The sequence below is a fragment of the Neopsephotus bourkii genome, unplaced genomic scaffold (genome assembly GCF_033783945.1).
Source record: "Neopsephotus bourkii isolate Nb327-2 ecotype Australia unplaced genomic scaffold, CSIRO-AGI_Nbou_v1 NB_1132, whole genome shotgun sequence".
Taxonomy (NCBI): domain Eukaryota; kingdom Metazoa; phylum Chordata; class Aves; order Psittaciformes; family Psittacidae; genus Neopsephotus; species Neopsephotus bourkii.
This window is the reverse complement of record NW_026901618.1, coordinates 4,874,753-4,888,722: the sequence shown is the minus strand read 5'-3', so window position 1 is coordinate 4,888,722 and position 13,970 is coordinate 4,874,753. Positions and strand designations below refer to the sequence as shown.

At 35.3% G+C, this 13,970-nt stretch overlaps 1 protein-coding gene across 2 annotated transcripts in view; it reads left to right on the top strand.

The window, feature by feature from the left end:
• Positions 1-13,970, top strand: part of KCNH8 (potassium voltage-gated channel subfamily H member 8) — a 174,488-nt gene that overhangs the window by 45,434 nt on the left and 115,084 nt on the right. For both annotated transcript variants that reach the window (XM_061362724.1, XM_061362723.1), the window contains exon 2: positions 11,022-11,255. In XM_061362724.1, the coding sequence (XP_061218708.1) occupies positions 11,022-11,255 (234 nt within the window). The remainder of the gene's footprint in view (positions 1-11,021; positions 11,256-13,970) is intronic.

Genomic DNA, 13,970 nt, shown 5'->3' with positions numbered 1-13,970 from the left:
TGACAAGTTAATTACATTGATAGCAACTGTCTTTCCTGAATTTGCTTTTTCCTTTGCTTCCTCATTTATTTTTCCCTCTCTCCAACTCTTCATTATCTCATAAGTTACATTTTGGCTCACGATTTAGGCAGTATAGAGATATATTTTTTAGCATTTCTGCTCATAAAATTTCCTAGAACGTAAGAGCCTTAACGAAGTGCAAGTAGTTAATAATACTGACAGAAGTATGCCAGCATCACCAACTAGTGAGGAACTAAATAAATAACAATTAAAAAGAGAAATAGGACCAAGTTTCAGAGTTCTGTCTCTCCATATCTTCTGTCTCCTGGAGAGAAAATAAGTGAGTCTTGCTTACTTTAATATTCATGGCTTTGCTAAGAGAATGGGAAATTAAGGCAATGACTATCTATCTTTGGTGAGAGAGAAAAGGCTGATCAACTTTTCCTGAAGCAAGAGATGTTCTTGGGCAGCCCTCTGAAGGGTCTTTGCATCCAAGATGAGGTTAAAAACTATTTGAAATTCTTATGAAAGATAAGTTAAAAAAAAAAAAAAAGGTAAAGGCTGGAAGGTTCTAAAAGGGTTGGGAGACTTTTATGCCTCTTCTGAATGAATCCCAATTTAATAGTGCATCAGATGCTGGCTTGTTATTTAGTGCTTGGATGATTGCCTTCATAAAAGACTTCATTTTTCCCTGAAATGTGTTTTCTTTTTGGCTCCTGCTGTGGCTGCTCAGTTTTCCGCTGACGTGACTCCTACACAGGAGTCCACAGTACTATAAAAAACAATGCAGTAACACTCACGTTCTGATATGTTTGTTTAAAGAAGCTCCCTTTCTGGAATATTGTGCTGTTGAGCAGCTCCCCTAGTTTGCTCCCAAGGCCACTTTGAGCCAAAGTGGGTTACATTTGTCATCACACTAAGAGCCAAACTGACCTACCACCTGCTGATTGCATTCCTCCTCCTCCTCCTTGCTGTTCTCCCCCATCCTCTTTCACTGAAGTTCTGCTCTCATCCGACTGCAGCATAAAACATGATCAACTAGCAGGACTTTAACCCAAGTTTAAACACCAAGAGAGCTCTTCTTTACTGGGTTAGTAGAAGAGGTCAGCTGTGTGACGAAAAGCATGAGGGACCAGGAAAGCCTGCATAGTCGAGAGAGAGAATGAGAGTAAGAAACAAGTGGGAAGTTTGTATTAAAAAGAAACAGATTTTGAGACAGGCTTACATAGACAGAGGTTTTGTGATGGAGCCCACAGCTTACAGCATACATTAACTCTGACAGGCTGATTTAGGTAAAAATAAAGCAGAGAGAGTGCAGAGGGAAAAAGAAAACTCTCACCAGTGGCCAGCTGGGAGAAGCGGTGACAGGATCCCTAGGAGAGCTCTGGGCATTTCTCCAGTGCAGCAGGTGGCAATGAGGGAGATGATTTTTCACCTTGTTTCCCCTAGCACTATATGCTTTTAGCAGCACCTCCTCTCACACATACCACACACTCCCAACTCCTGCTCGTTCCCATTAAATGATGGCATTAGCACTGATTGGGTTGTGTGAATTAGCCAGCAGTGGTATGTATCTATTTCATGTTAAGCTTGTGTGTACACCCGTTACAGATTAATATTTATTGAATATTTAAATTACTACTATTTACTTCACAGTGCACGGTTTTTTTGTTCTCTAACAAACTTAAATCTGTGAAGTAAGATAAGACAAGGGAAGTGATGGTGTCATTCTTAGACCAGTGATAGGTGTTTCCTGTAAAAGCCCACTGGTGTTCAGGCTCTCAAGTGCAAGGCTGTGAGAACAAGAATATAAAAACAAAAGTATGAGAAGAATAGAAGAAAAATAGCACTACAGGGGCTCTGAAGTCACTGTCACAACAGTACAGGCAAACGTTAGAGAGCTGCAAGTAGCAGTCCCATGGTGTTACTAACACTAGGACACTATGGTGGCTAGGTCACAGCACATTTCTTGCTATTTCTGATGTAAATCTACTATACTATATTTTACTCTGCTTGTGTGAGAGTGTTTGTTTTAACAGGCCAGGTTTCACACTTTTTGTTTGTTATTTTTAACCAGCAATTGTAAACTTTGAAGTTTTCACCCAAGTCTTTCAGAGTTGTTATGATTGATATTGTTAGGGAAGAAAGTTAATTTATGCTGTTGTGCCCAGTATGTGTGGTGACCCTATTTACTCATATTTACAGATGTAGGGACCTCTGAAATTGAATGATTTTCCTAAACCACAATATAATCCACAAGGTCTGACTTCTACTTTATGCATCTTATTTTGTTAGAATAAAAAGAAAACCAATAAAAACAGCAATAAAAAGCTGTACCTTTTACTCTTTCCTTAGAACAGTTTCCAGTTAAGGACTTAGGTATATAGTATCTCACCTGCAGATGTTCTTTGTCCTTTATTTGCAAGAAAGACAGACATGGGTACGGTGCATTTATTTTCTCAACATTGAGTCTACCTGCATATACGTAGTGTAAAAGAGTTCTTTTGAATTATTTCATAGTTTGTTTACTGATGTTACCTGCTTCCTGTGCTTTAAGGAAGTGTTCAGTCTAGTTTAGAGGTGAAGGAATTTAGTCCCCATATGATAAATATATGTTCTTATTCTGAGTACCCCTCAGAAGAAGTTACTTCCCACTATTCCTGTGGAGATGAGGCTCCTGGTCCTGATACTAAGGTTCAGTAGGTTAAAGGAGAGATTTACACTGCATCAGTACTGTGGACACCTGAATTGCAAAAGTTTATAAAATGTACAAAGGTATTTCTGCTGGTGTATATGATGATGCTGGTTAAATTCTTTGACTTACAGTCTCTCTGAAATATTTTTTACATTCAAAACAAAAATGAATTTCCACAATTATAGCATCAGGTCTCATGGAAAATATGGCAGTATGATCATGTTGTAATTTATAGTTTTCTTCTACTTTTGTTGTCCTCAGTAAGTGTAACTTATAAAACTTTGCACAGTTTGTGCCAAAACCTATTTTTTGTTTGTGTATTTTTAGTGTTTTTCTCTGCGTCTGCTCAGTGCCACTTCTACTTGATAAGATAGAGGAGCAATCTACAGTGTAACTACCGGGCTTTCTAGAAATTGTTTCAAAACTCTCCAAATGAATAAGACTGTTCTCGGATGAAAACTTCGTAAACAGATAGAAGCATCTACTGCCATTTGGTCAAGGCATTTTTCATGACTTTCTTTACATTAAGCTTTGGAGATACAAGGCAGAACCTCAAATTACCTCCTGTAACAACATTGGAATTTGATTGCAGCATCTTTATTGCTATGAAACAGAAGTTCCACAGTAGAATGAAAGCAACATTTACTGTAGAATGCTAAAGGTTCTTCTGCGCTGCTTAGCCTCTTTGTTTCCTTTAAAAAAGAACTAGAAATCAAACAAAACAGACATAAAAAAGGTCTAAATTTTGAATAATTATGTATCTTTGGATATCTTGCATAAATGCGTACATCTAAGCTCAGGTGCTCTTGCTCCAAGCTCCTGCAATCATTCAGAATGTCTATAGTATTTTCATTACAAAAAATAATAACCTATGTCTGCTTTACGTGTGTACTGTACTTTTCCACTAAGATTATACTGCTTGTTTGCTCAACAACACTAGCCCTTCCCCAGTTTTCAGCATTTTTCCTCTGACTTTTTCATGAGATCATTCTCAGTTGGTGAACCCACTAAAAGATGGTTTGTTTTCTTTTGAATAAGATACATTCTCATCTGTAACGTTCCTTTCATTCTCTTCCACTCCCAAAACATCATGGGGTTTTTACAGATCTTGCTGAAGAATACGATGTCAGAAAGTAGTATATTTAGATTCTTAGATTTAATTTGATTTGGAAAAGGTGAGTTTGGGATACATTATATGATTGTAATGGCAAACAGTGCAGTACAGAACCCTAGCTTTCTGTAATTGACATCTCCTGAACACTGTTCATCGTTTTCTGGACCATTTTTGAAATAATTTCTGTCAATTTGCCAGAAAAACATTCTTTGAACATAGTTTATTTTCTCCAGCATCATTTTAGAGAATTGTTACTTCTCTGAGAAAACCGCATGCAGAAATTCTTGCCGTTTACAGAGATCTCATTTCACTAGAATAGGAACGTACAAGTCCGCTGCTTCTCCCCACAAAAATTATCACAAGATTACACTTTAATTTCATGGACTGAGAGAGGAACATGCAAATTGTAAAGGCTCAAAATGGCTACTTTTAGCCATAGAGTCCTGGCATCTTAATATTGAAGTATAATAATTATAGAAAGAAATTGGTACAGTAGAAGTCACCATAAGCTCCATGAAATTGTCATGGGGGAGAATTAGAGGAGAATGCCAGAGGAAACTTAGTCTATTTGTCTTGTGCCTCACTGCGATCTCAAGCATCCAGAGGGCGTAGCCTGTTCTCAGTTTCTTCCATGGCCACTTGCTGGGCATCAAGTGTATTGTTCTCCTTCATTCTTTTTGTGAATAGCAACTGAAAGTTCTTTGCAATCAGCTTGTGGGCAGTGAACAGCTTCAAGTGGCCTTGCACGGTGTAAACAAGTGAAGAACCATGAACCTTTCCTGTGTTTTTTGTACCCTTTATACTTCAGTATTGAAAGTATTTTCTTAATTTTGTTACTAATAAATTTCTCTTGTATATATAGAAACTGTCAAACCACAATGGTTTCTCTTTTTCATAGTCACTTCCAAAGGGGAAACAATCAGCATAGTCTCATAGGAAGAAAGGAGTATTAGATTTCAAAGAGGCAGGAAATGTCTTTTACAGGTGTTTCGCACTGGGTTCAAAATGTCTAACAAGTTCTTCCCCTCGTGTGTAGGAGTAATGGCTTGTTAAATTTCCTGTCTTCTTTCACTAGCTCTGTTAGCAGTAACCATAATGTCTGGCTGCTATATATACTGCAACATCAGAAGCAGTACATACATGTAGGACAAATATCCAAAGTGGTATGCAGTGCAGTAGTATAAACAGGATTATCAGGCATTTTACTTGGTAAAGGCATATGTAAAACATTGAAACTACAAAATATCATGCAATGGTGAAAGTCTGGTATGTCTGTAAACTAAGCACTGACTGTGAGTGGGTGACATAGTGCTTAAAATATCTGTAAATAAAACAGATTTCAACTCCTTATTTAATTTCTATTTCAGACAAGTGATAAAGGAAGATATAGACAGGATCACACTGGTAAATGTCTGACAAGACTCTTGTCTTTGAAAATGTTTCTATTCAGGAGGACTAAGCCAGGGGAGGTGTAAATTGGATATTAGGAAAAATTTCTTCACAGGGAGGGTGATCAGACATTGGAACAGCCTGCCTAGGGAAGTGGTGGAATCACCACCCCTCGAAGTGTTCAAAAACAGTGTAGATGAGGCCTTCAGATGTATGGTTTAGTGGTTGTCTTGGCAGTACTGGGGTAAAGGTTGGACTTGATGAACTTAAATGTCTTTTCCAACCTAGTTGATTCTACAATTCTATAACTGTTCATCTGCAAACCTTTCTCTGTTGAACACTTGAAACTAAGTCAGATCTCAGGATCTTAAATCATTAGGCTAGATGATTTCACTGTATAAGAGCTCAGTGTGTTAGTTTGACTTACAGCAGTTTCATTTCTACCATTCCCATTGCATTTTAAATCAATAGAACAGGCTGAAAAAAAACCCAGGAAATTAAATATAGCTTCATTGCACAAATGGCCCTTCTGCCTCTTCAATGAACTTAAAATTTCCATATGTTTTAGTGGAGAAATTGCAAAACATACTCCTTTAGAAGTGGGAATCCATGCACTCTCCAGTGGGTACCCATAAAAAACACCAAGCAGCAGCTGCATTTCCTCATAAGGGTTAGGAGGGCTTACTTCTGCCAGGTGAGCAAGCACCTCCAGTTCCCATTGACAAAATTCTGGTAGGCACTGTGCGTCATTTAACTTGAAGCATTTCAATGCATATAAGGCTGCACACCACCATGTAAATATTTAACAATTGCAGTATAGCTTTTTTTAGTTATGTCAGAACTGTGTGCTGGCTATTGCTGTGTGATCAATAACACAAATAAAGCTGGTCCAATAGAATGTAATAGGTTTTTACAGAAAAATCAAATGTTGTCAAAATCAACACAGCTTAAGGGTGGGAAAAATAAATATTTAATTGCAACCTTGATTCAACTTCATGGATTTGAATTGGTGCATGTAATATGTGTGCAATGTGAATTTGTAAGTCGAGGTAAATACCAAGAAAAAAAGTAAAAGGACATTTCTTTGACCAGTTAATATTTTCTTCTGAGAAAAAGATCTAGATGTTTCCTTCTGCTAGTGGAGTTTAATTTTGAGCAGTTAAATCAATTATATCAGTTTACAGTGATGGGTCCTTTGTTTATCAGTCTATGTGTACTTTCTAATACATACTTCTTTTAATGTTCACAGGAATATACAATATTTTTTTTAATGAAGAGTGGAAAGAGGTATCAGTATAATCAATTTTTTTCCTGACTCACCTAGAACTGGAGAAATCTAAACTTCACATTAGTGACCCCATAACCTGCACAGAAATTTTCAAGAGGAACTTTAATATATGGAAGTGTATGCATTGTAAAATCATTTTGGTCTCAATCAGATTCAAAGAACAGTAGCTGATAAATGAGCTTGAACTCTAAACTCACTTGCACCTAAATGTGCTGACATGAAGTTAAATATTTTCATATGCTATTTTACTCATTCAGTTAGGCAATCTTAACTGCTAATGTGGTCATGTTCTCTGTAGCAGTAATTTCTGTGAACCTGGAATGGGACACCTCATGTTAAGTTGCCCGTGTAGGAACTGTGCAATCAAATCAAAATGTAGTAAATCCTTTCAGCCAGAAGAATTACAGACTGTTCTCCATTTCATAGAGTATGTGAGTCACTTTTTTAATTAATGCAGCTTTTTTGATTGCTAGGGATTTTTTTTTCTTTTTTTTTTTCTTTGCAGAGTACTTTGTCATCCTTTTTAATTCATAAATAATTTAGTATTGAAAATGAGCATGGTGGTTGGCTGTGCTCAGTTGCACAGGAAGTCAGATAGATGTTCTCTTCACTGATAAAAGATGAAGACTTGCAGAAACCATCTGGACTTTGATTGAAAAGAACTGTTACAAGAACTGGGGATGCACAGCAATGAGATTTATAGCAGTACATAGCTACAGTATTAAGCAAAACCCTTTTGCCATTTTTCACTAAATAAGGTGACAGTAAGATTTATCAAGGGAGTGCTGAGTTTAATTGTAACATGGTCTCATTACAAACAGTCAGATAAATTGTGTGCATTAATTATGAAGCAGAAAATTTCATAATAGCCTTTCTCTTTAATTATCTCAATACTAAAACTCTGTCATGGGGTGTTTAACAAACCTGTCTCTCTGTATCAGATGGCATGCGATACAAATTTGTGATGTTTCTTAGGTTATAACTTCTGGGTTTCAGGCCGTTGAACCAGGGCAATGGTGTGTAGGTCTGTGATTGAAGGTGTAGTTAGCATGGTTCTGGTTCAGCTTGTTTAACAGACTCTGAGTTTATGTTGTGTGTATGGCAGAGGTTTCTGGAAACCAGGCGAGTATTCTGATCAATGTCCTATCTACTCTAACTTGTTCTGCTTCCAAAGCAAGTGCAGGCATGCAAGCTCCTAATATTCTTCCTTCAGACTTTCATGTGAAAAAAGTCTTTTGATCATTATAGAAAATGAGCATAGAGAAAAAGAAGCATAGTGAATGTTTTTGGACTTCTATTTTTGTGGGTTTTTTTTTTTTTTTTGGTCTAAGCTTCATGTTCCATCTTTGACAGAAGCACTCAAAATCATCTTTCACCAATACAACCTGAACATGCAACCAAGTTATTTTAGTCAAAGGTAATATAGAAATACACAATGTGAATATTTTCATTAAATTTGCACAGACTTACAGCACTTAGTTTCTGAGCTGAAGAGTGTTACCCATGGTTTTGCCAAAATCTCTTATTTCAGGTTGTACACCGATTTGTAGCAGTTCTAGTCTGGTTTTGCAAATGCTCTGCATTCCTAGACAGTCTCAAAGACTCAAGGTTACATTTTTTTCAATAGGTCATGAATTTATCTTGGATATGTTTTCTTGTCTAAAAAAAAATCCCACTAGTAATCTAGTACTGATTCACAATCAACCAATCTGAATAAAACAACTTACCATTCAGGCTTATATCCTGAAAGTAATATGAAATTCAATGTCATCTCTATTATATGGAAGTATCACAATCTACAATAAACGTATACCACAAGGTACAGACTAATAGTTTCGTATGACTCATTGCAACTTACCTACTGTGAGTTTCAAGAGTTACAAAAGTTCTGTCTTCCAGTCCATAGATTTCTAATAAATTATTCTCTATAAAATGCCATTCTTTTTACTCTGGATTTTAAGACTTACCTAGCTATCACTGAAGGTCATAGAATTAAGTGGTGGGTTTGTTATTTGTGCCACACTGAAGCCTGAATGTTATCAGTTTCACCCTCAGTTCTTGGGGTTTTTTTGAAATATTTTATGGTGCTTAATGTGCTGTAGGAATAGCAAGTGATATTACAGATTCCAAGCCATCAAAATAAATTACAGAAGTAAATAATTTTTTAACCAGAACATTCTAAGATATATATATATATAAATTACTTTGTGTAATAGTTAAATATTACTTATCAGTTAATATTACTGAAGAATTTGATGAAACTGGTATTGGACACAATCATGTTGCTTGGTTTTTAAATATAATAAGGATTTTTTTCAATAAATCATTTAAATAGCGTACTAGTTTGGGATTAAAGGCACCTCTTTCATATTTGATTTGAACTTCAAGCTCAAGAACAGAAAATGTAATTCTGATTGTATTTTCCTGATGCCGATGTTTTACTGTTGTACTCAAAATGTTCAGCAATATTAGGCTTACAAGCCTTATGAGACATCTGCTGATGTTAACAGAAAGGTTGCCTCTTATTCTAGCCAGCACTGGATTGGCTTTTAGAAGTACGTTGTTTAATTCTATGAATGTTAAACCAAAAATAATAGAGGTTTATTCTGACATAAATGACAGCAGAATTTTTCCATCTTAAATTTTTCATAAAATCATGGTGTGCTTGGTAAACTCCAGCGTATTCCTCTTCATAACAATATGCAAACCTTCCTGCTCTCCAAAAGCATCCTCCCTACCTTTTCTCTCCTTTCAGTGTTCCATATTCTGCTTCATGCAATTTACAATAATTAGAATTTAAAGGGGAGGAAAAAAAGTCTTTGCATCATATAATTGTATTTTAAACAATAAAAAATCCAGGAGAAAACTAATTTGATAGCTACAGATGCATTTGGGATGTACGATCTGTAAGTCTTACACTGTAATACCATCATTAAACTTCACCGCAAGTACCTGATTTTAATTCTTTTGGCAGTATGGGGATTTAGTTTTATGTTGACAGGGGGAGCAGCATGTCAGTGCATGAATGGTAATGATACTTATTCCCTAGTTAGGCAAATAAAAATGACAGGCTAAGTGAAGCACTGCACTGAACTAGAATGCATTTTTAAATTGCATTATTTGGAAAATGAGAAAAGTCTGCTTTAATATAGCAATCATTTATTGGAAGACTTTAATTAGATTTAAGTGAAAGGTGAGTAACCAAAGCAAAGTCTTAAGAGCAAATTGATCATTTAATAAACCTTAGCATTGTCTTTAAAGTACTGAAATCTTAGCAATATCAGTCATAGTATTTTATCCCTTGTGTAAATAAATAGTAACAGAGGTGAACCTGTTAAAACTTAATGGATGCATAACTCTTGTGGCAGTTAATGTTGAAACAGATGTATTTTTCCTGTTATGTATTTCAGTTTATGAATTCTGTCCCTCCCTTCCCCATTCATGAATAATATATCCCTGTAAGGGGATTAGGCATACCAACCTGAGTTTTCTATTAAAATAGTTAATTATTTCTCTAAATTTATGAATATATATCAAGGGAGTTTGGGTTAGTTAATAGTATTTTATTTTAATACATATACATGAATCCATATGCACATAGTCCTGAAAAATGTGAGGTAACTGTTTTGGAACTAGACTGCTCCTAAGCTCCTGCTAGCAAGCTGTAAGGTAAACATTCCTTAATAAGCAACAAGTGAAAAATAGTTTTTCCTCCTTCAAAGTAAAATGCAGATAGACTCCTCCCATAATTTTTTTTTTTTTTCTCTTAGTTCAAGATATGGAGGCACAGGCAAAAAGTAAAAGGTGGATAGACCTTTGTATCTTATCTGGAAAGGGTGTAACGCAAAGATGAAAGTCTAAGGCACAAAAACTCCAGACACTTCAGGAAGGGCTGGAAATGAGCTATTAAGCTATGATGAGAAAGAAAAAAGAAAAAAGAAAAAAAAACAACAAACCCAAGAAACAAGAAATATATAAAACAAAGGATAAACAATTCCATGTAACCTCAGAATGTCCCACAACTCTACTTTTAAGGATTCCCTTGATAAATCATATATAAAAAAAAATTGTTTGAATTTTGATAAAGGTCAACTTTAGCTTATTTGGAACATACAGAGTTTAACTTTTTTTAAGATACAGGTGTGTCTGTTCAGACAACATAGTAGTCTGAATGGCAGCATAACACAGCACCTTTGAAATTCCTCCAAAGCTTCTGTGTTTGTCACTAGTTTTTGGTCAAAGTGGTTGTGTTAATGTGCTGACATCCATCTCAGAGGTAGTTATAAATTACTGTTTGCTGATGCAGTGAGGAAAGGTGTACGTAGCCATGAGGAACCATCGTATGACAGTGCTATGTGGACTTGATTTTATTTCAGACCAATGATGTAAAACCAGAAGTTGCATTCTTGTTTGCAGGTAGTTGGGATTTTGCTTTGAAGTGTATGACCAGTAGTGCCTTCCTATGAAGCTGAAGTATGATGTCAAATGATGTAGAACTCAGGCTGTAATTTATGTTTTATTTTTGTGTTCTACAGACAGTAACTTCATCCTTGCAAATGCTCAGGTGGCTAAAGGATTCCCTATTGTATACTGCTCAGATGGCTTCTGTGAGCTTGCTGGATTTGCACGAACTGAAGTCATGCAGAAGAGCTGCAGCTGTAAATTTTTACTTGGTGCTGAAACAAATGAGCAGATGATTCTTCAAATTGAGAAATCGTTGGAGGAAAAGGTAGAATTCAAAGGAGAAATCATGTTCTATAAGAAGAATGGTAAGTTTTTTCTTTCCTTTTTGTCCCAAAAATAAAACTTCATGTTTATGCATATAATAAATAGCATACATTTTTATGTAATGATATTGTATATCTATAATCAGACCTACAAGAATAGAGTTGAATATAGTTGTGTGCATATTGAAACTATGTTTATATTAGTGTTACTGATTTCATATATGACAAGTTACAAAGCTACACAGAAGAAATTCAGGGTCCAAAATGGCAAAGTGAGACTGTGCTATCTGCAATCAGTGTGGTGCTGCATTTTTTACTTTTCCTTTTATTGAAGTTCTTATCCCTTATTGCTGAAACTGTAATTAAAAAAATTAAAAATACTCACCATAAGGTAGACAGTAGCTATGTAAAATTTTCTGTCCCATCATTTAAATGTTCAGAACTTTAAATGATCCAAATGATTCATTCTGCACAGCCACTATATCTAAATACCATAATAATAATTTTCAAAAGATGGATAATCAGCACACTAAGTAAATTTTATATTTAGGTGTGTATTGTCACACTAAACAAAATCTGGACATTAAGCAACTCCATAGTCTTCAGTACATTTTGAATTAGATTTCACTCCTGTGGCAGGTCATAGAATCATAGAATAGTTAGGGTTGAAAAGGACCTTAAGATCATCAAGTTCCAACCCCCACTGCCATGGGCAGAGACACCTCACACTAAACCGTATCACCCAAGGCCTTGTCCAGCCAGGTCTTGAACACTGCCAGGGATGGAGCATTCACAACCTCTGCTTTAATTTATATCAGGCTCCTTCAGTGTACCTATTCTGTGTTTACACTGCCATCATTCATGTGATCTTCACATTCATGTGGTCTTAAAACAGGTGACACTAAGTGAGATACTGACAGGATTCCCTTCATACGTGCTCAGTGATACTTTGGTTCAAAAGATTTGTGGGGGTCTGTTGAATATTGCTTTCTGTTTCATTATATGGCTAGAATTTTTAGACATATGTTTAGGCCACATGTTTTCCTCATAGATCCTGCTTAACGACTTTACTAATGAAACATTTTCCTCTCAAATGTTATTATATTTAATACTTCAGAAAGTTCTTTTGTAAAAGTAATAACTAGATATTATAGACAGAAGAATAATATATAGATATAATAGGTAAGAAGATAGAAGATAGAAGAATATATAGGTATAATAAGAAGATAGAAGATAGAAGAATAATATATAGATATAATAGATAAGAAGATAGAAGATAGAATAATATATAGATATAATAGATAAGAAGATAGTCTGATTTAGAGCGACAGGAGAAGGCTTTTAAGGCCTGTCACTTTCCCTGACTTAAGAATATGTTTCTTAGTTGGCTGGTGTTCTTGACTGCTATTTTTCACAGTATGAAATTTTGATGTTGTTTTGAAGATGCTGCTAAATGCTTCCTCTTGTCTTTTTGGGGAGGCTTGGGCGATGTCTGTTATTAGGTTTTAGCATTTAGAAGAGACACCCACAGTTTCTTAAGCTCATGTTTCAGGAAGGTTGTTTAAAAAAAGTCTCAAATATGTAAATCATGTCTGAATATAGGAAAAAATTGTCTTAATCTGGAAGGATAAGAGCTGTTTTTCTCCAGCATTGTATAGTGATGAGGGGGCACAGTGAGAAGAGATTTTAATGTATGTAAATTAAAGAACTAAAGCTAATACATTCATTTGATTTTGTCCTGAATGATAAATTGTGATTCTTTTGCACTAAGAAGAGGTGCTTCAAACCATTAATAGATATGATTAATGCAGGCAGAAAGAGATTGCAGGTCAATTTGCTTATCAGTGAAGTAGCTGAACCACAGATAAATAAAGAGAAATCGTTTAGGATAAAAGAATTCCCACAATCTGTCCTACTTGCATCCCTGTGTATAATTTGACTGGAAACCATTCCAAGACATTTTCTGAGTATGAATAATTTTCCCAGACTGCCTCTTGTATTTTTCATTTTTGTGTATTTCTGTACCACTGAGAAACAGAAATGAATATGTATTAAAATAATATGAGATGGTCCTTTGATAAAAGCAAAATTAATCTTAAGAATAATGCCTTTTTTTTTCTCTTTTCTACAGAGCTGCAAACTGCAGGCAGCATATTTGGTAAATCATCCTTTTTAGAAATTTTTTTTTTTTTTGAGGGGGTTTGTTTGGTTTCATTTTTTGTTTGTTTTGGGATTTTTTGGGTTTGGGGGGCTTTTTTCAGAAAAAAATTGAACTTCTGAACTGTTGCGCTTATTCAACGTTGTCTGAGGGGAGAAAATAAAAGAAAAAAAAAGATGTCTTTGTTGCAGGAAAATCTTTTTAAAAAGTTTAAAAACTTTGGGAATAATAGCCTTAAAATGACTATATGGATACATAGGCCTAGCTACCAGACCGAACTAAAAATTTCAGGGCAAACTTCAGGAACAGGAATTCAGCTTCAGGGGTAGTTCTGAAGGAACTAGTTCTGAGCTCAAAGAATGTTCCTTAGCATACTTATTAGAAGCTTAATAATGAGTATATCATTATGATAATAAAAGACTGTGAAGGAAATGAATGCATGAACACAATAAATTATACTTGGTTTCTTCTGGATTTGATCTAAAATGTAGAAGCTTGAAATCAATAAATAATTTATTTTTATTTTTTTTTTTACATGTATGTCTCATGTTCTGGGAAAGAAATTCAAACTTCCAAAAATGAATATGGATTGATTTCTT